The sequence below is a fragment of the Belonocnema kinseyi genome, chromosome 2 (genome assembly GCF_010883055.1).
Source record: "Belonocnema kinseyi isolate 2016_QV_RU_SX_M_011 chromosome 2, B_treatae_v1, whole genome shotgun sequence".
In the NCBI taxonomy this organism is placed as follows: domain Eukaryota; kingdom Metazoa; phylum Arthropoda; class Insecta; order Hymenoptera; family Cynipidae; genus Belonocnema; species Belonocnema kinseyi.
The window spans coordinates 116,527,365-116,552,784 of record NC_046658.1 but is presented as its reverse complement, the minus strand read 5'-3'; the positions used below and the strand labels follow the sequence as shown (position 1 = coordinate 116,552,784).

Sequence of the window (25,420 nt, the reverse complement as noted above, 5' to 3'; positions counted from 1 at the left end):
TACACGCAGGTGGATTCGCAACTATACTGATTATTATTTTGATAAACGAGTGATTGCCGACGAGATCACGCGTTCGGCGATCGATCGGGCGTTGATATTTTTTTTCTTACTTTCGATACTGTATCAGCCGGGAGAAATTTCAAGCCTTCTCGTTCATTTATTACTATCTAAACCGACCACTCCATGTTAAAGAACTCATCTTGGAAGCTGGAGGATCGCCAGATGCTTGCAGACCTTTTCCAGTACACATTTTTAAGTTACTAATAGATTTTTTTAAGTAAAAGATTTTTCTGCTTTTTATTATGTAAATTACTTTTTTTGATATTTTCTTGGAATTTAAATACATTTTGAAGAAAAGTTTTAATTCAATTTTTTATACCAGGCTTGCTAGAGTATATTGATCTCCTAAATTCAGGGGATTTTCTAGGGTTCTTCAAAGGCAATTAAATAGGGTGATCAGCGTCCTTGAAAGCCTTGAAAATATGGAATTTTTTTAATTTTCGAAACCTGGAAATCTTCTTGAATTTTTAACGAGAACTTACAATAAAAATTTTTTTTTTCTTTTAAAACATATATTTTATTGATATGAAGTAATTTAAATCTTGTTTATCTTTACCAAATATTTTAAATATTGCAATGAACAGACTTAAATATTGTGAAGAATTCTATCAGTTTTTAATTTCGTCTACGCTCATATAGAATATTAAAGTATAAATTTTTTGTGATACACGAGATATCAAGTATTTCACAAAGCTTTTAAAACCAAAAATTTTTTTTCAACATTTCGAAGATCTTAAAAGATTTTAGAAAGCTTTAAAACAATTGAGGAGATTTCAAGAGATTTCAAATAATTAAAGGAGTTCAATGATTAAATAAGATTTCAGAAACAAAGAGTTAAGAAAAATTTCAAAAGATTTCAAATATTTCACAAAAACTTCCTAATGATTTCGAACATTTCACAAATAATGATTAAAGAAAGCTTTCTAAATATTTCAAATTTCAAAAGATATTAAAAAATGCCATAAACATTTTAAATATTTTACAGAGATTTCACCAAGATTTTAAGTTTTTTAAGAAATTTTAATGCATTCAAAAATATTTCACAACATATCAAATATTTTTAATTATTTCAAATATTTCAATGATTTTAAACGAAAAAAAAAACGATTTCACAAACAAAGATTACAGAAAGCTTACCCAAATATTTCAGATTTCATACAAATTTCAAAAAATGCCACAAAGATTTAAAATATTTTACAAAAATGTTGAAAGATTTCACAGAAATTTCAAGATATCAAGATTTTAAGTATTTCAAGAGATTTCAACGAATTCACAAATATTTCAAAAAATTTCAAATATTTTAAACGATTTTCATGATTTCATACAAATACGAAAGATTTCACAAATATTTTAAAGATGTTAAACTATTTCAAAAGGTTTCAAGAAATTTGAAAAGATTTCAAACGATTTCAAATGAACACACAAGATTTCACAAATAAAGATTAAAGAATTTTTTCCCAAACATGTAAAATTTCTTTAAAAATTCAAAACATATCAAAAATTGCCACAAAAAATTGAAAGATTTTCAATATTTTACAAAGATTTTACCAAGATTTTAGGTTTTTCAAGAGATTTTAATGAATTCACAAAGATTTCACAACATTTCAAATATTTTAAACTATTCCAAATATTTCAATGATTTCAAACGAAAAAAACAAAAAACGATTTCACTAATAAATATTAAAGAAAGCTTTCTAAATATTTCAGACTTCACAAAAAAGTTCAAATAATTTCAAAAAATGCCATAAAGATTTGAAGAGTTTCAAATATTTTATAAAAATTTAAAAAGATTTCATAGAAATTTCAAGACATTAAGTTTCTCAAAAGACTTGAACGAACTCACAAAGATTTCACATTTCAAATATTTGAAACCATTACAAATATTTCAATGATTGCAAACGAACACAAAAGATTTCACTAATAAAGATTAAAGAATGTTTTCCCAAACATTCAAAATTTCCTAATAATTTCAAAAGATTTTTAAAAAATGCCACGAAGATTTGAAAGAATTTAAATATTTTACAAAGATTTCACCAAGATTTTAAGTTATTCGAAAGATTTTAATTAATTCACAAAGATTTCACAGCATTTTTAATATTTTAAACTATTTCAAATTTTTCAATGATTTCAAACGAAAAAAAAAGATTATTTTACAAATAAAGACTAAAGAAAGCTTTCCCAAATATTTCAGATTTTATAAAAAAATTCAAAACATTTCAAAAAATGCCACAAAGATTTGAAAAATTTCAAATATTTGAAACTATTAAAAAATTTTCGTTGATTGCAAACGAACACAAAAGATTTCACTAATAAAGATTAAAGAATTCTTTCTCAAATATTTTAGATTTCATACAAATTTCAAAAAATGCCACAAAGATTTAAAATGTTTTACAAAAATTTTTAAATATTTCACAGAAATTTCAAGATTTTAAGTGTTTCAAGAGATTTCAACGAATCTACAAATATTTCAAAGACGACTTATGTTCATAAAAAATTAAGAATTTGTTTATTTATAACGTAAAAAAGACGACCTGGAAAAACTTGACTTCTTGACCTTTTACACCTGAAAAGACCTTGAATATCGTTTCCAAGAATCACTGAACACCCTGTTAAAAAGACTGCTAATTTAGAAACTTTTAGAGGAAGAGTACATTTTTTAAATTTGTTTTTTATATATTAGAATACTTTTTGTGTAACAGTTTTTTTGTGCATAAACTTAACTTATTCCAAATTAAAAAATATCAATTCTCTATTACATACTATTTTTCAAGGTTCGAAAAATTGCCAATTTTCCAGAGTTCCCAGAAACCATGTTTTCAAAAACTCTTTCAATTTAAAATAATTACAATTTCTGAGCGATATTCAATTTATTAGATTAAATTGACAAAAAAAGCTTTCATTTTGAAATTATACGAAATAGAGCGATCAAAATACCTATAAATTTGTTATTTAAATTTAAAATGCTCAATCAATAATAGTAATAACCAACAATTCTAAATTCAAAGGAATTAAAAATAATTATAAATAATATACTGAACCAAGAGACACTCGAAGAGAGATTCTTTGAACATGGAGGCATCGAAACCTTTAAGTAACAATAAAAATGACTAAATCCAAAACAGAAATGATCCCTTTTTTTCCGCTTAAGAAATTGTTAACAAATTTACAATAATGCCTAAAAATACCAAAGGAACGAAAACAAAAACAAATCGTGTTCCATTGGAGAGAAAGTTTGAGAAATTCACAAACAGAAATTTGAAAAAGGCAGCCCAGAGTCCATCTTTTCTCGTCATAGATGGAAGGCAATGCAAAAAGCAAAGTCAATGGAATGGATCGAGAGAATGTTGAATTTGTTAAGTACCGTACCGTATGAACAATAATTGTTCGGTTTGTTTCTCAACATCGAGTGACGATCGATCTATGTACAAAAGGCCAATCCATGCGTCTATTTTTATTCTGCTCCAGACATTGAACTGACTTCTAGAATATTAAATCTGCCATTTTTGTTCATTCTTTTCAACTGCTGAGTTGTGAAACAGATGTATTAAAGCTTTCGTTCAAACTCTTAGAAAACCTATCCTAAAAATAGTAATTTACAACATTTTTCAACTCCGAGAATTTCAATTAAATGCTGATAATAACATACTAATTTGGGTTTTTGAAAAACCTTTGAAAGAATTCAACTGGATCCGCGGGGGAAGGACAGTAAATTGTAAGAAGTCAGCTTTCCGCCGGGTTTAGAAAACCAATCGCAGCGGTCTATTGGAGAAAAAAAAATGCCTGAAGATCCGCCCGAAGAAACTGCTGTGTCTTTGCGCGAACTTCTTTCGATATCACAGTAATCGTTTTTCAATCTTATGAAGATTGCCAGTAAAGAGTAAAGTGAAATCCACAACAGATTTGACTGAAGCAGATTGCCGGGATGAGATTTGGCCAAGCACCACGACTACGGCGTGAATTTTATATCGCAACGACATTCGATAACTATTAGCGCTAACTTTTATGTACAAAAGTTATTTTACATTACAATTCCGATCCGTCGACGACGGACTCTCGGCAGTAAGAAAAAAGTCAGAGACCGTTCAGTCTCTTTTAGGACAAGACGTTCACCTCTCGAGGCGAGCCACAAACATTTAGAACACTGCCAGCAGAGTTTGGTGTTATTTGACTTCGTGCTTCATTTTGTGCTTGTCGAATCGCCTCTTTGTAAGGTCCCCTCTTTTTTTTGTTGTACCGCGTCTAAAAAGAAATAATTTTTTTTGTTAGGGCTTCGTTCAAAAATTGTGATACTCATAAACCAGTCCCATGCCTCTTTTCTGAAGGGCTATGAAAAATATTTATCATAAGAGTTCACAAGAATTCAAATATTGCAAGGCGAAAGTGTTAAAAAAAAAATGTTTTCCCAAATAATAATAATTTTCTGATAGTTCTGGGTAAAATATAATAATCCTTATGATTTGTCATTACCTTCTAAATGAAAAATAATTAGCGAAAATCGTAAAATTCACTACTTTTAGACGTAAAACTCAATGCATTTCTACTAACCACAACAAATCATTATTCATACGCAATTAAATTGAACATATCATTATTTGTATAATTTTTAAATATCCGTATCGCTTATTTTATTTCTTAGAAGATTTTCTGCAAATCACATTGTTAGTTTTTTTTAAAATTATTTTTAAAAACTTTTCAGGAATAAAATACGCCCTACAGCATTAGGATTGAGTAATAGTTGCAACTTTTACGTAAAGTGAGAGATAAAAACGTTAAACCGTAAAAACCATTATTAAATAAACAATGAAAATGGTAAAATATTTATTTTTAAAAAAGTTTACTTTTTAGCTTGAAATAACTTTAGTTCGTGTATAATTTAAAAACAAGTATAATTAAAATTCCCTTTCTCTCTTAAATCTTAGGCTAAATTTCATGAAAATAGTTATTACGAAAAGCAATTTTTTAAAATGAATTCATTAACATTAATTAAATTTTGTTGACTAAAGTGTTATTTTAGTTAATTTTTTTAAACTTCACATTTTTTTAATTACCATTTTTAAAAAATTCTGCAAGAAAAAATTTACTGGAATCTTCCAGGAAATAACTTTAAATTTTCCTAATAATCTTGAGGATATTGTTTCTAAATTTTTTTCCAAATTTTTATAATTATTGAATTAAACATTTTTTTATCATCTTTTTAAAGATTTAAACGTTCAAAATGTCTTTTAAAATCTTTCGAATCTTTCTTAAAAATTTTTAAAGACAACAAAATTTGCCTTCACGAATCCCAGATTATTTTTCGATTTTTTTTTTGGGAAATACTGTGAAATCCTTTAGAACACTACCCTAAAGTTAATTTTTCACAATAAAAAATCTTTTAACATTTTTCTGGGAATCTAAAGAAAAAATGTTTCTTCATTTGAAACATTTCGTAATTTTAATCCAGCTTGAAAATAACTTGCAATTGTTTAAATAGTTGAAAATATTTATTAAGCATAATAGAATTTTTTCGTAATTTTGATTCAATCTTCGTTTAGAATTCCTTCTTCAAAATAAAGAAATCATTACAAATTTTAACAGGAATCTTGAGACAATTTTATTGCTCTCCTGAAACCTTTAAAAATTCTTAAAAAGCTTCTCATTTTTTGTTTTAAATCATCTCAAGATTTTAATTATTTTCGATTCTTTTCAAAACTACTGAAACTTCTATAAACCAAAAAAAAATTTAATCCTAAAAAATTGTTTAAAAATCTTTTAGATTCTTTTTTGCCATACTTTAAAATCTTCAAAACTTAAAATTAACCTTTTAAAATAAAATCTGAACAATTTTTAATTTTCCCAGTTTTATTGTCCGTTTGGTAGCAAAATCTAAAAAATAGAAAATTATAAAATTTAGAAAAAACTGTAAAATAATTTATATCTTCATGAATTTATTCTTTAACATTGAAAATGAAAATGAACATTTATTAATCATTCTTTTCTGTAGATTCGATTAAAATAATTATGATCAATCATTCCAAACTTAAATGCACTGATAGGCGAGAATAAATCAATGTAAGATGAATAAAATAGCAATTTGTAAATTATTTTGAAAACTTGGATCCTATGTTGCGATTTCTTATTTAGAATAAGATCCTTTATTTCATGTTTAATTTAAATAACAAGTATAATGAAAATTATCTTTTCGTCCTAAATCTTAAGGTAAATTTCATGAAAAGAGTTATACGGAAAATCAACTTTTCAAATGAATTCATTAAAATTAATTAAATTTTTTTACAATTTATAATTTTAGTTAATTTTTTTAAACTTGAAAATATATTAAGATATCATTTTCTTATTATCTAAAGTACAAAGACGTTGCTTTGGATTATAATAAATAATGCCCCGTAATCAGTTAAAATTAAAAATAAAATAATATTTTCTCCCGATTAATTTTTAATCCCAATTTACAATCAAAACAAACGTACTTCACGATTTTTGTTCAAAATTTCAACACTGCGGATATTTGATCTAAAAGCAGTTTTCCTAGTTTTCTTTCGCTTAGAAAATGGAAAATGTCGAAAAGGTCACTCCAAAAAATAAAAATATTATTTAACACTGTCAGTGAATTACTTTTAATATGTTATTAAATTCAACGTTATTATTTTGTCATGCATTTGCAACGATCATAGATCGCATCGATTTCAAATTTCAGATATTTCAAATATTTTTGCGAATTGTGAAAAAAAAAATCATGGAGTTATGCGTATTTGATCTTTTGGCTTTGTTAAAAAAAATTTTTTTCTTTAAACTTATATAACTTTTGACCTAATTGCGATATTTCAGATTTCGTTCTAGATTCTGACAGAGTTTATCGCCATAAAATGGTATTCGGAAATGGTGCAATATATCATAAATGAGTGAAAGAACTTTTTGTAGAACTCTCTTAACTTTGCAAAGTATTTTCTAACATTTTTATATCTATTGTTGTTTGCAAGAAAAGTGCGAGAGTTCGATTTTATGAAAACAAAAATTCTGGACACACAAGTTATTTAGCCCGCATAAAACTCACAAGGCATTTTCCTTATGATAGTAATAATTCAACAAGTATAAGTTTAAAAAACAATTTTTTTTCTTTTTAATAAAGCCAAAAATCCAAATACGCATAACGCAGAATCGGAAACAAAATAATCGGATAAAATACAATATATCATTTAAAAAAATCAATATTTTAATTGCCTTCCGACACTAAACACAGTATTTTGCACAATATTTAACGCAACTGGAAGGAATTTTATTTTATTGAATAAATAATGGATTTTATCGAAAGTTTTTAAACAGAAATTGTTTAATTAGGGAAAATGTTTTAAATACAGGCAAAACTTCCCATTTCCTGATTTACAAAAATTTTCCACGGTCTATGAAATCAAAAAATTCGAACTTGAGTAGAAAATTTTTTCATTTGAAGTTATATAAATTGAATGTTCGGATATTTTTAAGTTAAACGATGAATAATTAATTATAAATTCACACTAACCTTTTCAAAGCTCTAAATAAAAGAATCAATCAATACATTGTTAAATGTTCAAAATTATATCCTTTAAAGATTGAATAATTAAAATTTGATTAAAATTAACATTTTTAAATTAAAAGTCCAATGGTTATTTACACATAAAAATACAACATTTTTACCCAAAAATTAAGTTTTTTCAACGAAACAATTAAAATTGTAACGTTGAAAGTCTAAATTCAACGGAATGACTGAAAAATCCAAAAAAAATTGGTGAAATAAAATATTCCAAACTATAAAATTACCGATGCAGAAATTTTTTTTTAACAAAGCCAAAATTTTGAGAATTTTGTATATGATTTACAAAAGTTCGATTATTATCGCAGGAGAATTCAGGTTGATCGTTTTTATTTTTAAAAAATCCCGGTTTTTTCCCGGCAGTCAAACATTTTTCGCAGGCAATACAATTTTAAAAATCGAAGTCTGTTCTAAACATTTTTCCATTTAACGTGATAAACAATAAACAAAAAATTAAAGCATTCAAAGTGGAATTCTTGTATTTTAAACTTTGAAAATTGAAATTTAGAAGTTGTTCAATTCAAAAATGTTGTACTTAAATGCTCAATAATATTGACGTATAAAATGGAAGGTTCCAAAAATGTAACACTACGTTAATATGTTCCATACTTTATATTAAAGAATCAATCAATGAATTTTACAAATTGTATTTTTTTAATTAATTTTAAGCTAGAAACACTGGAAAATAAAATTTTTGTTAACTTAACAGCTCTTAAATTAGAAGTTAAATTATTTTGATTTAAAATAGTTTAGGCGTCCTGGAAAAAGGTTTACAATTTTATTTCAAAATCTTGAGAAATCTAGAAGCTGTTTTAAATGCTTTCGAATTTAAAATTATTTTTCAAATTTTTTCAGAACTTCTAAATATCTTTTAAAATGCTCTTTTCAAAAGAGTAAAAACATTTACTTAAGATTCCTAAAAAAGTTCAAAATGATTTTTCATTTTGAAAAACTATTTTAACAGAATATTTAAAAAGATTTTTTTTAATTACAATATTGTTCAAAAACAACCTAGAAGACTTTAAGGATTTTCTGTTAATTTTCAAAATTTTCAAAAAAATGTAGGAAAAATTCGATTAATTTAAAAATATATTTAGATGTTCTAAAAACAATTTCAGATACTTCGTTAAAATTACTTCAAATCATTTCAAGTTTTAATTTTGAATCTTTTACCAAATCTTTTCATTTACAAATTAAGCAATTTTTAAAAAGAACAATTAAAATTGTATCGTTAAAAGTTTAAAAGCTCTTAGAAATTATAAAAATGCAATCCTTTCTATGTCAAACAATTTAGTTTCAAATTGTTTACTATTAAATATTTGGTTTCAATTTACTCGTCTTGAATAAACAGTAAAGTATTGCTAAAAAAATAAATAATTTAAACTGAAACAATATATTTAATTTATTTGATTCAAAATTTAAGTACTTTATTAAAAAATATACTTTTTTGGTATAAAATTAATCTTTTTAGTTTAAATTTCATTTGTTTGATTGAAAATTTATTTTATTTGCTTGAAAAATTACTTCTCCAACTGCAAATTATTCTATTCTTTTTCTTTACTGTTGAAATTTTGCCTTTTTTAGCTGAAAATTCAGATACTTTGTGAAAATTTGTCTTTTGGGTTGAAAAATCAAATGCTAGGTGGAAAATTCAAGAATTACGTTGAAAATATATGTATTTGGTCCAAAATTAATCCTTTTTTTTGTAGAAAATTCATCTTTTCTATTGAAATTTCATTTCTTTATTTGAAAATTAGTGTTTTTTTTACTAAAAATGTTTTTTTTACTAAAAATTTAACTATTCCAAGTTTCGTTGAATGGTTATTTTTTTTTTCGTATAAATTAAATCTTTTTGTTAGAAAATTTATTTGTTTGGTAAAAAATGTAACTATTTCGTTAAAAAATTATTTGATTAAATACTTCTTGTTTCTCTAATTGAAGATTAATCTATTTTTTTATTGATCTTTTTGAGTTGAAAGTTAAGTTTTTTCTTTAATTTGTCTTTTTTGGTAGAAAATGAACCCTTTTGGTTGAAAATTCATCTGTTTGGTTGCAAATTTAATTATTTCGTTAAAAACTGATTTTATTTTGTTAAGATTTTATCTCTGTAACCTCAATTTACACTATTTTATCTTTTGTTGAAAAATGATCTTTTTCAGTCGAAAATTTGTATTTTCTTATAGAAAATGTACCTTGTCGTTTGAAAATTCAACTCTTTGGTTAAAAATTTATTTTCTTGAATGCAGAATTGAAGATGCATCATCATGTTGGTTAAAAGTTTACTTCTCTGGTTATAAATTTAACAAATATTGTTGAAAAATCGTCTTTTTGAGACGTTAATTAAATTATTTTGGAAGAAAATATATATTTTTTGGTTGTCAATAAAATTTTTTTTATTTATCTTCTGACTTAAAACCCCCGAATTTTGGATGAGCTTTTTTCACCATTGATTAAAAAATCTTCTTAGTTAAAAATCCAACTCTTAGGTTGAAAATTCATAATTTTTTGTTTACTTTAATAGTTTTTATTAATTGAAAATTGAAATATTTTATAGTGGAAATATCAACTATTACACTTTTTGTCGAGATTTCATTTTTTGATCAAAGACTCATCAGTTTGGTTGAAAATTAAATTATTTTCAAGAAAATTCCCTTTTTCTTGGTCGAAAATTATTTTAATGAAAATTTAATAATAAAATGTTCATTTTAGATTTAGAGTTTTATTTGAATCTTAAATATTTTATGTTGAAATTCGACAAATAATTATGCTATAATTATATTTTATAACTATTCCAATTTTATGTTAGATAATAAGATTTGTCTCTGGGTTTCAGGTATTCAACATTTTAAAATTGTAATTAATTACCATCACTAATTCTATATGTTAAAAAAAAATTAAAATATCGCTACGTTCGATAGCATATTTCAGTTTTGAAAGCAGAATAATTTTGTAGATGTAAAACGAACAATATTTATTATAGTTGTTACGTAAATTGATTAATTTCAGAGAATTTCCCGCACAGGGAAATAGGGGAAAGTCAATAATCGGTTTGCCATTTTATTAATTAGTAAATATATTCACCTCCTCATAGAGGAAACATAAATGATTTTATTTTAATTTTAAATTAATAATGACAATATTTTAAATATAACATCAATTTTGCATCAACTTTGAGTTATTTTAATATGAACGGTTTTACTGTCAAAAAAGATTTTTCAAATATTATAAATGTATTATATTATAAATTGATTCATCTCGAATGAAACGAATTATTTATATTTATGCATTAACTTTGAATTATGGTTTTAAACAAAATTTTACTATTAAAAACCTATTTTTCAAATATTATAAACCATTAAAAACCAATTTTCTTTAATTACTCTAAAAGTATTGCAATTTTGACATTTTTTTAAGTACCTCCATTTTACTTAAATTATTTTTCTGCATTTTAGAGAACAAAGTTAATTTTGTTTTTACCTTTAGTTGAGAATGATTTACGAACTCTAAACTAATGTAAAAACTCGTTACGTAACTTAGTAAGCTTCTCACGTATCAGTTAAAATTTTTATCAGCCACTTACTTTTCATGAGTTTCAATTTCGTTATCTTTAATAATATGTGATGAGTTTAGTTTCTTTTTAAATTACTTGAATAGATATTTTTAAACTTCAATAGGAAGGAATTTGATTTTATTAAATAAATCATGGATTTTACCGACAGTTTTTGAACAGAAATAGTTCAATTAGGGTAAATGTTTCAAATACAGGAAAAAATTCCCCTTTCCTGATTTACATAAGAATTTAACACTTCTACTTAAAAATTAATTTTTTTAATGGAACAATTAAAATTGTAACGTTTAAAGCCTAAATTTATTGGAACACACACTATAAAATTGCCGATTCAGGAAAATTCACGAATCTAATCAATTAAAAATTCTTTTAATAATAAATAAATAATAAATAAAACAAAAATGTGTTCATCAAAACAAAGTAACCTATTTTAATTATTATTTTATTCTTCAAAAATGCCTTCACTGTTTAGATTAAAAAATTTTATAATTTATTTCAGGATTTTTTATGATCGGCAATTTTGTAATTCGGTAATATCATAAACTGCCGAAAATTCTATTATTCAGGAATTTTTAATTTTGGGCCACTTCTAATTTCAAGAATTACTAAGGGTAATTTTATTTTTCGGAATTTTTTAATCGCTCTTGAAAATTCATCTATTTTAGTGAAAATCTAATCTTTTTGGGTTAAAAATAAATTTTTTTGCTGAAACTTTAACTGGGCCATTTTTGGTTTAAAAAGATTTTTTTAGGTTGAAAATTGATCTATTTTTAAAAATTAATTTCCTTTTTCTTGTTAAAATGCAAATAGGTAAAAAATTATTCATTTTTTGGTTAAGGATTCAATTTTTTCGTTAAAAATTCGTCTTTTTTGGTAGAATTCAACGATTTGTGATTTAAAATAAAAATATTTTTGCGTAGAAATATCAATTCCTACATTTGTTATTGAGAATTCATCTTTTTTGTTGAAAACTCAACTACTTGGATGAACTTCTTAGTTAAAATTCATTTTTTCATTAAAGATTTATAATTTTAGTTGCAAATTCATCTCTTTGATTAAAAATGTTAATATTTTAAATATTCGTTTTTTAACGTTAAAATTGTTAAATTGTTTAATTTTAAAAAGATTCAGAATCATCATATAAAATCAATTAGTGTTCCATTCTAAACACCATTAAATTAATTTATATTTTCAGTTGATAAACTTTAAACATTCTTTATCCAAGTTTTTCAACTTTAAACGCTTTTATTTTTTAAATATTTAAGTCTACTTCTAGGTTATCAAAGAAACTTGACAAAAAAACAAGGGATTGAAAATTTAAATATTTTAAATAGATTCAGAATTATTTTGTAAAATAAGAGTTTAATTTTTAAAATCGTTAATTAATTTGTATGTACAGTTGATTTTTCTTCTAAAAATGTATAAGTTTGGCCAAAAAATAAATTATTATGTCTTCTACATCGTGAATTACTACTATCAAAAAATGCTATAAATTATATAAAACCTTTATTAATTTTTTGTCGCCTACTGTAGCACATTTTTCCCTATTTGTCATTTCAAATGACAAAAATGCACAGTTATCATTATCGGAAAAATATGAAAAGTATTGACTGCAAGACATAAGAAAATATATGACAACACCTTAACCCAAATTCCTAATTGCTTTTGTGCCACTTAGGACTAAGGAGTGCGAAATTCTCTAGGTCGCAAGCCATAAAAAAAAATCTTTCTGTAATTATATTTAGAGGGGAAACGCACCTTGAAGGTTTCTAAGAATGGACTAAGCTGGTCACACGACATCAGGGAACTTGTCGACGAACCATACCAAGCAACATGTGCTTGTGGACCTAAGGACGTGCCATCTTCTTTACAGGAAACAGTGATGTTTAAAACCTGAAATTAAAATCGTCCATTAAACTATATTAATTAAAAATATCCAATATGCTACGTATTGTTATAAAATCATGTTCCTAGAACTTCTGAGTGTTCAGCGATTTTAGCAACGAAATTCAAGGTCATTTTCAGGTTTACCAGGTCAAGAAGTCAAGTTTTATCAGGTCTCCTTTTTTAAATCAAAAAATGCAACAAGCGTTTGCTATTGATGTAAACAATGAGCCACTTAATTTTGTATTGAACAACAATTTAAAAAAAAAAGCAAAAGCATAATTAAACAAATTCCTCATTTGTAGCGAACATAAGTCGTCTTTGAAATCCTTGAAATCGTCAAAATAGTTTAAAATATTAAAAATGTTTTGAAATATTTTTGAATTCTTTGATATCTCTTAAAGTACTTAAATCTTGGCGAAATCTTGTAATTTATGTAAAATCTTTTTAAATTTTTGTAAAATATATGAAATCCTTGAAGTCTTTGTGACATTTTTTGAAAACTTTTGACATTTTTACGACATATTTGTGAAAGCTTTCTTTAATATTGATTTGTAACATCTTCTTGGTTCGTTTACAATTATTGAAATTTTTGCAAATCTCAAATTTGTTGAAACCTTTTGAATCGTTTAACATCTTTGAAACATTTGTGAAATCTTTCGTATTCGTATGAAATCATTGAAATCGTTTAAAAGCCTTCAAATCTAGTTTGTATTCAGTTGAAATCATAAAAATACCTTTAATCTGTACCAAATGTTTTAATTTTTGGAAATCTGGTTTACTATAGCCTGTTTTCAAATGTTTATGAAATCTTTTTAATCTCGGATACACGCCTTTTTCACATCTTTGAAATGCTTGCAATCTTTATGAAATTTTCGAAATATTTGTCAAATTTTTCCTATCTCTTTTTTTATTCTTTGAAATCATTAAATTATTTTAAATTTTAGTAAAATCTTTCCAAATCTTCTAAAATGTCTTAAAAACTTTTGAAATCGTTTCAAATCCTTTAAATCTTTTGAAAAATTTAAAAGCTTTGTGAAATTGTTGTGAAATATTTGAAATCTTGTGCACACGCCTTTTTGGAATCTTTGAAATGCTTGCAATCTTTATAACTTTTTCGAAATCTTTGTCAAATATTTTGAACTATTTGTCAAATTTTTTCTAACTCTTTTTTTGTGAAATCTTTTTTTATTCTTTGAAGTCATTAAATTATTTTAAATCTTAGTGAAATCTTTCCAAATCTTCTAAAATGTCTTGAAAACTTTTGAAATCGTTTTAAAACTTCAATATTTAAAAAAATTTGAAATCGGATGTAAAGTAATCGAGTGTAATCCTTTTTAAAAATTTTGAAATCCTTTAAATATTTTGAAAATTTTTAAAAATTTGTGAAATTGTTGTGAAATATTTGAAATCTGGCGTAGACGCCTTTTTTAAATCTTTGAAATCCATGAAATCTTTGTAAAATATTCAAAATAATTTTAAATATTTTAAAATCTTGGAAATATTTTGAAACCTATTATCATACTTCAACATTTTATATGAGCGGAGATCTTTAAAATAATTATTAAAGTCTACAAAAAATGCCTAGAAATAAAAAAATAAAAATTTAACTTCTTTTCGCATTTTAATCAAATGACTGTGTTATTATTATTTTTGTTATCATTAATTATCTATTAGCTCACTGTAATTGAAAATTGGACAAAAAGTGGAAATTAAAAAAAGACACGACTCATCTATTTTAATAGAAAATTGCTTAATTTGGAATGTTGTTTAATTTAAAAAATAATTTTTTATTATATTTATGCATAAAATTTTATTAATTGGTATAGTAATATTAATAATTATTTATAAACAGAATTTATTTAAAATAATTTTCTTTTTAAATGTAAAATGATGAGAAATTATTTTTAATAATTTATTCATTATATGCATTAATTATTATTGCAAAAATTATTTTCTATCTAAATCCTAAATATAAATACAAATGAATAATTACTTTTTAAATATCACTTCTATAAGTCCCCATACGGTCCTCAAAAAACACATTGGTAAGTGATAAATTGTTGAAAAATTATGATTTTTTTGTGGGTTTTTTTAATACAAATTGTTTCTAATACATATATTTATTTATATATTTCTAATATATATTTAACCCAATTTTTCACTTGCCTATGTATTTTTTTAGGATCGTATGGGGACTCTTATGGGGGTGATGTTTAAAAAGTAATTATTCATTGGTATTTATACTTAGTATTTGAATAGGAAATAATTTTTACAATAATAATTAATGCATATAATGAATAAATTATTTAAAATAATTTCTCGTCATGTTACATTTAAAAAGAAAATTATTTCAAATAAATTATGTTTATAAATAATTATTAATATTACTATATTAATTAATACAATTTTATATATAAATATAATACAAAATTATTATTTTTTAAATAAAAAAAAAATTTTAATAGGAAAAACTTGGGTTAACAGCAAAAATTTTTGAAGGAGAATTACCGTTTTTTAGGTCATTACTTACATTTGTTATTTAGATTAGGTAGTTAGGAATGCTATGCGTACAATTAGGAAAGTTTAACGGACAGTTAGGGAAGAGATAAGAGATATGAAAAATATAATTTTTCTTTCTTTTTTTTACTTTTGTCCAGAGTTTCTTTTTTAGGATTTTTTAAAGAAGGATGTTCTTTAAATTACAATTACTTTCAGGAATTCTATAAATTATACAAAAATGACCATTTTTTTTTTTTAAACATATATTTTGTATGCACAGGAATTAATTTATTGATGATCGCCTTTATTTTATTTAAATATAATAAAAATTTTAATATCAGCAACACAGAAGTAATTCCAGATGGAATTGTAAAAAGATGATTTAATAATCAAAAGCACTGACTTTCTCTTTTATAAATATAAGGACTTATATTTTGACACTGAACTGATGTCTTTCCTAATGAGGAGAGCAATTGACTATCGAAACGTCGACAACGTCGACAATTATTACAATTGAATAAAGGATCTTCTCAAGATCCTTTTGGTCTTTTATCTGGTCTGAAATATGTCATATTTTACATCTAACTATATTTATAATTAATTATTTACTCAGACGCATCAAGTTGCTATTTCCCATCTATTTATTTTAAAATTTGTATTCATATCTTTGGTTAGGGCAGTATATTTATTTACTGACTTTATCAAAAACATCCTCTAACAAAATTTCGGTCTATTTTTTTGACTAGGTTAGTATATTTAGAACAATATTGTACTATCCATTTTAGAAACATATGGAGGGTGACAAACTTGTATCCATGTTTTGAGTAAGGTCAATATATTTAGAATAATTTCATACTATTCTCTTTAGAAACATATGGAGGGTCACAAACTTGTGTCCATGTTTTTAGTCAGGTATGTATAATAATATTGTACTATCTTTTTTAAACATAGAAAGCGACAGTATATTTAGTACAATTTTATACTATCCTTTTTAGAAACATATGGAGGGTCAAAAACTTGTGTCCATCTTTTTAGCTAGGTCAGTATATTTATAATAAAGTTGCACTACCTTTTTTAGAAACATATGGAGGATCACAAACCTGAGTCCATGTTTTTAGTAAGATCAATATATTTAGTACAATTTTGTACTATCGTTTTTAGAAACACATGGAGGGTGACAAACTTGTGTCCACGTTTTTAGCCAGGTCACTATATGTATAATAATATTGTACTATCTGTTTTAAAAACATAGGGAGCGTCTCAAGTTTGGGTCTAAGCTTTCAGTCGATAGAGTATATTTAGTACAGTTTTATACTATCCTTTTTAGAAACATATGGACGGGGACAAATTTGTGTCCATGTTTTCAGTAAGGCCATTATATTTATTACAATTTTGTACTATCGTTTTTAGAAACACATGGAGGGTGACAAACTTGTGTCCATGTTTTCAGCAAGGCCAGTATATTTAGTACAATTTTATACTATCCTTTTTAAAAACATATGGAGGGTCAAAAACTTGTGTCCATCTTTTTAGCTAGGTCAGTATATTTATAATAAAGTTGCACTACCTTCTTTAGAAACATATGGAGGATCACAAACCTGAGTCCATGTTTTTAGTAAGATCAATATATTTAGTACAATTTTGTACTATCGTTTTTAGAAACACATGGAGGGTGACAAACTTGTGTCCATGTTTTTAGCCAGGTCACTATATGTATAATAATATTGTACTATCTTTTTTAAAAACATAGAGGAGCGCCCCAAGTTTGGGTCTAAGCTTTCAGTCAATAGAGTATATTTTATACAATGTCGTGTAGAATCTTTTCTAAAAGCATTCTCGATTCCTAAAACAGTGGCTGCTACGACACATTTTTATAATATCTATGATGAAACATTACTAACCTTGCCTGGCCACCAGGGAAACCCGTGAATTTTACCCCAGACGACATCACCAACATCCATCCTTCTGCCATTGGTAGTCAAACAATGCGGCACTGGAGTAGCTTCGAGTCGCATTACAAGAGGATGCGAAGGAGGTGGAAAATCTGGAGCCGTTTCTCCAGCATCGACTTCTGGTTCCTGCTCACTGAGCTCGTCGCTGCTGGCACCCGGACTTTTACAACCTGAAGATGCGTTGCTCACAGGGTAGTCACATCTTGCATAAGCGTTTGTGTTCAGTCTCTTGAGGGAGATCGAGAGCTTTTGCTTGAGGCATTGCTCTTTGATCGCCGTGTAGCTTTCACTACCACCACCTGGCAAAACGTTCCAATTTTGCTGGTTTTCCTCGCCGTCTTCGAGGCACGACGGCTGCTGTTGATTTTTGTGCTTCCGCTCCTCCTTGTGCTTCTTCTTGTGCTTCATTTTGTGCTTCCTGCGGTGATAGGACAAAGGGTCGTAGCTTGGATTGTACCTAAACAAATTTATTGTGTTTCATAAGGACCGAAACAAGAAAACAATTTACATGGAATTAGTGTTTTTAAAGAGTCTAAGTGCTCGGAGAAATTCTCACGAGCATGATAATATGCTCGATCTTTATTTTCTTCGAGAATTTAATGAGCATTTATCGACATTTTGAATTGTGATATAAAAACTAGTATTTTCTATATTTTTATTCATTAATAATAATTAAATTATTTAAATTTCGCGGAAAACTGTTTTGCTTCAAAGCTGAAAGGGCGCTTAATTTAAACGTTAAAAGAAGTCAAGGTGATAGAAAACAAATTATTCGCATTAAACAGTGCCTTATTTAGGGTTGCTATAATATCCCTATTTCTATATTCTTCTAGATATAAAACCAACCATACGTCTATATTCTAGAAGATTAATAATATCAATGCAAACAAAATTTTGTTTCTAAATACATTTTAAACACTTTTTGCTTGAGTTTTCAAATCAAAAAGATATATTTTGAACCGAAGAAATTAATTTTTAACTGAAATAATGAATCTTCAACTAAAAATATGAACCTTCAAGTAAATGGTTAAATTTTCAACCCAAGAGATTAATTTTCTACCAAAAAACTCATTGTCAACAAAGTACGTGAATTTTCCCCCAAAAGTAGTTTTTATTTTCATAAAAAAAATTGTTTTTTAACCAAGATTGGAAGAATGAAATTTTCAGTTAAAACAATCAATTTTCAACAAAAAACATGAATTCTCAACAAAATAATTCAATTTTAAACCCAAAAGACGAATTTTCTACCAAACAAAGATACAGTTTCAATAAAAATATAAATTTTTAACAAAAAAAGATAAATTTACAAACCGTAACTAGAGTAACTAAATTTGCTCTAGAAAAATCAATTTTTAACAATAAAAAAAACAAGTTTTCAGCAAAATTAATTGATTTTCAACTAAAAATATAAACTTTCAAGCAAAATCTGAATAGTTACAGCTTCAGCTAAAAAAATACATTTTTAACTAAAAAGAAAAGAATTTTCAGCCAAATAAATTAATTTTTAATCATAGTGATAAAATTTCAACCGTAAAAACTAATTTTTGACCAAACAGTGGAATTTTCAATCCAAAAGATGAATTTTCTATATATAAAAAAACGCATTTTTATCTAAATATTTATATTTTTCAATCAAAGAAATAAATTCTTAGCAAAAAATATAATATTTAAAGTTTCTACAAAACATAACAATTAAAACGAAAAAAAATATATTTCTATCAAAAAAGGGTACATTTTCCACAAAAAATAGAATAGTTCAAGTGAATTTTCAACTAAAATTATTAATCTTCGACTAAAAAAATTTAATGTTTAACGAAATACATAAATTTTTTACTAAAAAGATCAATCTTTGGCCAAAACTAAAATACTTCAATTTCCAATTCATGAAATAATTTGTCAGCCACAGAAATTAATTTGTAAACAAAAAGATAAAGTTTCAACTAATAAGAATACTCTTCTACGAAAAAGGACTGATTTTCAAAAAATAGTTGAGTTTTTATCAAAACAAATAAATTTTCAACTAAAAATAGAATAATTAAATTTTCAGTAAAAAATTTAATTTTTAATAGAATCCAAGTAAAGTTTCAAATAGATAGTATAGTTTTAAAGCAAGAAGATTAAATTTTTATCAAAAAATATACATTTTCGACAAAAAATGAAATAGTTACATTTTCAGTTTTAACAATTAATTCTAAATAAGAAAAAACTAATTTACAACGAACAAGATTAATTTCTTACCAGACCAGACTTTTAACCAAGTAGTTCTAAAATTATGATTATTTAATGCAATACATGAATTTTCAAGACAAAAAAAATTAATTTTCAAATAAGATGATTAATTTTCTACCAAGAAAGACGATTTTTGAAAAGCAAAATATAATTTTTTACCAAAAAAGCTGAATTTTCAACTAAATAGTTCAGTTTTCAACCAAACTAATGAATTTCTAACTAAAATGATGAATCTTCATCTGGAATAGATGGATTTTAAACAAAAAGGTAAATTTTGGATAAAAGAGTTCAATTTTTAACGAAGTAGTCTTATTTTCAACTAAAAAGATTAAATTTTCTAACATAAAGACGATTTTTCAAGATAATACATGGATTAAAAAATATATATTTGCATTATCAAATACTTAAAAAGACAAATTTACAACCAAATAGATGAATTTTAAACTAATAAAAATCAAATTTCAACTAAAAATGGAATGAAAGATTTATTTTTAAGAAAGAAGCCGAATTCTAAAGAAAATACACAGCGACGAATTTTCAACTAAAATGATGAGTCTTCAACTAAAATCATTAAATTTCCAACAAAAAGATTAATTTTCAACCCAGAAGATGTATTCCTACCCAAAAAGTTAAAACTTTCAACTACAGATAATTTTCCAAGTAAATATTAAATAGTTATATTTGCAATAAAAAAACTAATTTTCAACGATAAAAAAACAAAGAAACAAATTTTAAACCAAAGAATTCAAGTTGCAACTGATTTAGTGAAAAAATTAATTTTCAGCCAAAGAAAAAAAAATTTCAACAAAATATCTCATTTTTCAACCAAGGAGATGAATTTTCAATTAAAATAATGAAACCACCAAGAAATTAAATCTTTATTCAAAATAGATGAATTCGGACAATAAACGTATAAATTGATATTTCAACCAAAGACGACACAAATGTTTAATAACAAATAATGGAATTCAACAAGAAAGAACGAGTTTTCAACTAAAACCGACCAATTTTACACTAAAAGCAGAACATTTGAATTTTCAGTTAAAAAAATTAATTTCAAACAAAATAAAAAAGAACAATTAAAAAAAAATTAGGTACGCTCTCAAAAAAAAACCCTGACATTTCCAGATTTTACAAGGTATATAAAAAGTTCCTGAAAATTCCAGATTTTTCAAGTAGTTCAGGTAGGGTAAACACCCTGAAAACCATAATTTTCAAGAAAATAATTCAATTTTGAACGAAAAAAGAAAAGGTTTATCAATGAATTTTTATCAAATTAAGTTCCACTTCCGACTAAACCAAAAAAGACGAATTTTCTAGACAATTGTTTGAATCCTCAACCAGAAGAAATCAATTTTCAACCAAATAATTGCGATTTTTCTCCAAAATAATAAAATAACTTCAACTTTAGTATTTCAAATATTCTCTTCCCCTGACATTCCCTGACTTTTTGAAATTACCTGATCTGTAGCAACTCTGAAATTTAAAAAAGTATTGGGGAATGATAGTCTACCATTTTGCGACCAGGTGTCTAAAACTGGAACTAGAAAGAGTAGGTATAATTTTAAAGGTGTATTTTAATTTTGGAATAAAAGTGTAAGTTTTAATGTATCGTAATCTAAAATAAACTTTAATTAATGTACATAGTGACAAATTTTATCCAGATTATGCAAAGAATACGTATAATAGACAATTGAAGTTTAAATACGAATTCTAACTTAACTTTCAAATCAGATTTTTAAATAGTACATATTTTATATATAAATTAATAAAGATTTACTTACGAGTTCATTTTTGCTACAATATAAGTCCATTTAACATTATTATGTTTAGAAAATCACAATAAATATTACAATAATTGTTTGTTTTTTTAGAAAAATATTTATGTAAAAAATGTGTTTTTTCACTGCATAATATGTAAATTCCAACTAAGCCCCTTTAATTCCGATAAAGATCTATTTTTATTATCCAATTAAAACTTTAAACTCTACAAAATAAAAATCGTTAAAACACAGTTATGAACAAATTAAAATGCATCTTTAGAATCGCACCTATTCTCTCTAGTTCGAATTTTTATCACCAGGTGCCGTATCGCAGTTCAACCATTCCCAATATATTCACTTTACTCTAGAATTTTTCTGTAAAAATATATGTAGTAATTATGATGTATATTTGTTTAAACAATAAATGCTGAGCATATTCTCAACATAATTTCTTGGACATTTAAGAAGAACTCTAGATGGAATAGTCTAAATATATTTAAATCTAGAGCGATCTATCAAATAACTAAAACCCTCACCTTGGCGATCCATTGCAGGGCGATCTTGCAGGTGAAACTCCTCCCAGCATTTTTCTTCTCGCTTCTTTTTTCGCCTTCTTCAACGCTCTCTTTGCAGCTTTTGCACTTGCATCTTTAACCCCTTGCCTTTGCGGATCCACCTGTTCCTGGCCGTCATCTTCCACATCTCCAGGATAATCGTCATCATGTCCCACAAAGGCTCGCGGCAACTCCAGCGGATCTTTCTCAGCTTCAGCTTGAGGATCCTCCTGATCGGTGGTATCTCCTTCCGGTTGATATGGATTCTGAATCTTGGCGGGTATTTTCAATACTGTGCCCTCGCCTTGAGCACCGAAGGATATCTTTATAACTGGAGTCGTCCGGGCTGTCCTCGTAGGATCCTCGAAGACAGACTCGTCCCAGAGGTCTTCCATGGAGCCAACGGATCGCTTTTTCCGCGGTATTCTGACAGTTCGGACCTTCATCGTCGAATCTGCCGCAGCCAGAGTCTTCTTGTCCTCTTCATCTGGAATCTTGGCACTTTCCACAGAGGAACTGCTCAGTCTACGAGGCGTTGCGCAGTATGCTGTTGTAGGATTGCTGTCCAGTTCCATGGGCTCTCCTCCATTTTCCATTGACTCGTCACCATTCATCTCGGAATTTTCCACGTTCCTAGTCCTACTCCAGCACGCTCTAGAAGCGACCCTCATCCTACCTGCGAAGATTGAGTGCATCTAACAATACAGATTGATGTGTCTAGCGGCTCGGTTAGAGGAAAGATATTAAATTTCTCCTCTAGATGAATTTCTCATGGGTCTAGGAGCTGCTTAGACAAGTACCCTATCTTACAATTGACGATTGGAAGAAGGAAAAATCGAAACTCACCAGTATTCATCTCGGTGGGCTGCAGCCTGGAGATTTTTGGAATGAAAGAGGCCCTGATCTTAGCCGAGTCCACGGTCAAAAGTCGTCGCTGACTTTTCTGCGTCGTTGAAGTTGGTTGTGGAACACTTCGACGATCGCTCTTTCGCGTTGGCACGGGTGCTGGCTCTGGAAGAGGTTCCTGCTTCCGCTTTTTGCTCACGTCGACATTCTCGCTATTTTCATTGCAGATTGATCTACATTTGCTGCAGAGCACCTGCCGCGGCCTAAGACGAACGGTGGGTCTGGCATGCTTGTATCTCGCAGGAGGGTTTATCTGCCTGCGGAGGTCGGCCTTTGTTGCTAAGGCTTGCCTCTTCTCCTGAAAATAGCTAAAGCGAGCGGCGACGGAAGCGAGTTTGTCGCCGTCAGGGCCTGTCACAGGTTCTGGTGGTTGTATCCCGCAAGGAAGACCTCTGTAACATTAATTAAAAGTTAAGTGGAAATGGGTTGCTCCAGCAGGGTGACCGTTTTAATCAATGACAAAAATTCCTGGTTCTCAAACAATTTGCAAGGTCAATGAAATTTAAAAATTATAAATCTAAAAATGTTTTCATTTCAAGTAATAACAACTGAGCTGCAAACTAAAACACTAAAATTGGAACTCTTAAAATTTGGAAATTTCAAATTAATGTTCAAAACTTTTTCATGTGCAATTCGAGAAAAAAACTTTTTCCTTTTTTTCCCCTGAAAAAAGAAAAGAAAAAAATTCGTTATCTCTTTGGACAAAAACAAAAAGAGAAAAGACAAATGAGAAGTTAACCAAACAAATCCCCTTCCTTCTCTTTTCTATTTTTTTCAATTTTTTATTTTTTATTATCAAATCACAATAAAAAACATTTGTAAAAAGTAATCATCAACGTTTCGGCATTCCTACGGCACCCTTCTAAAAAAGAAATAAAAATAAAATTTTTAGTCGGCATGAACAGCACCGCAACAACGATGCCCTCTTCCTGACACCTAACAAATCAACACCCTAAAAATATTAATACATATCATTAATTAAACATATTAAAACATTTTTTTTTTACTATTGTTTTTTATTATGATTTGATAATAATAAAAATAAAAAATAGAAAGAAGGGGATTTTGCTGGTTGCCTTCTCATTTTTCTTTCCTATTTTTTATTTTTCTCCAAAGGGAAAACAAACTCTTTTCTTTTTAGGGAAAAAAGGGAACATTTTTTTCAGATTAAAATTGGAACATTTTATGGTGGTTGTTAAGATTTTATTCTAATTTAAATTTCTTAAATTTAAAAAAAATTCAATTAAAAATTTTTGCATTCAAATTCTCAATAATTTATGTACAAGTATAAAATAGAACCTACTAACATTTGTCAACTAAACAATTTTGAATTAAATGCAGTTAAACTACCAAATATTTTTTTTAACTTTTATAAATTGTAGAGTTCAAAGATTTAGATTCGTGTCTAAAAATATACATCCACGTTATCATTTTCAATGCTTTAAATTCAAGAATCAATGCATATAAAAAATTTAAGAATTATATCATTTTCAGCAATTTTAAGATAGCAATATTAAAAATTGAACGAATACATTTTATTCATAAACAGAACACTTCTTAAATGAAAAATTACATTATTTTTTAATAGTTTGAAAATTCTTAAACTCCTTCGAAATTTTATTTCAAAATTTTAAAACATTTACATTGTTTTACATTTAAAAAAATTTTTAATTATTAAAAAAAATTCAGAACTTCTAAAACTCTTTTTAAACTATCCGAATTTTTCCTGAATTTTATTTTAATCCTGCCAAAATAAAGAAATTTTCTTAAAATCTTCCGCATTTCGGACAATTTTGTAATCTTTCTCAATCTTTTTAAATTTTTCTCTTAAAATTAGTTTTTCGAAATGAACAATCAATTTCAATTTTTCTTAGGAATGTTTTTTATTCTTCTGAGGTCTTTCGAAACTCTTAAGAAGCTTCTAAATTTGTTGTTTTAAGTCTGCCAAAATCCATATTTTGTTTTAAATTAGGTCATAAGCTATTTGCACCAAAATTGTGATACAAATGGCCGCATTTTTCCGTTACTCGTTGACAATTGTTTTAAATTATTTGAAATCATTTCGAATTAAAGTTTAGGTTTGAATATTTAATTCTTATGCAATGATTTTAAATGAAGTGAAAGATTTCAAAATATTAAGTAATTCTTCATTTTCCTCAGTAAAAAATTTCAAATTGAATGGTTTAAAAATGGAATATTTTAGACTGAAATAATATTTGTAACTTAATAAAAGGCTTTAACTATGAATATATCATTTTGCAGTTATTTTAAAATTGACAATAGTTCATAAAGTTTCAATTGGGCGTTTGCATTTGTTGAACTAATTAAGACTTTCCAATGAAACAGTTCAATTTTTAACGTTGAAATCGAGGCATTCTAAAATTGTGAACTAATTCCGAATCGCATTGCGAAATCAATTATTATTCAAATTTTAAATC

The 25,420-nt window shown here is 26.4% G+C and overlaps 1 protein-coding gene across 1 annotated transcript in view; it reads right to left on the bottom strand.

Annotated features, from left to right (window-relative positions):
- Positions 1-3,687: 3,687 nt before the first annotated feature.
- LOC117167962 (PWWP domain-containing protein 2A-like) overlaps positions 3,688-25,420 on the bottom strand; it is a 77,112-nt gene continuing 55,379 nt past the window's right edge. The window contains exons 2-6 of the mRNA XM_033353232.1: positions 22,923-23,374; positions 22,059-22,752; positions 17,480-17,987; positions 12,951-13,085; positions 3,688-4,299 (exon numbers count right to left, since the gene is read on the bottom strand). Of these exons, the coding sequence (XP_033209123.1) occupies positions 4,153-4,299; positions 12,951-13,085; positions 17,480-17,987; positions 22,059-22,752; positions 22,923-23,374 (1,936 nt within the window). The 3' untranslated portion in view covers positions 3,688-4,152. The remainder of the gene's footprint in view (positions 4,300-12,950; positions 13,086-17,479; positions 17,988-22,058; positions 22,753-22,922; positions 23,375-25,420) is intronic.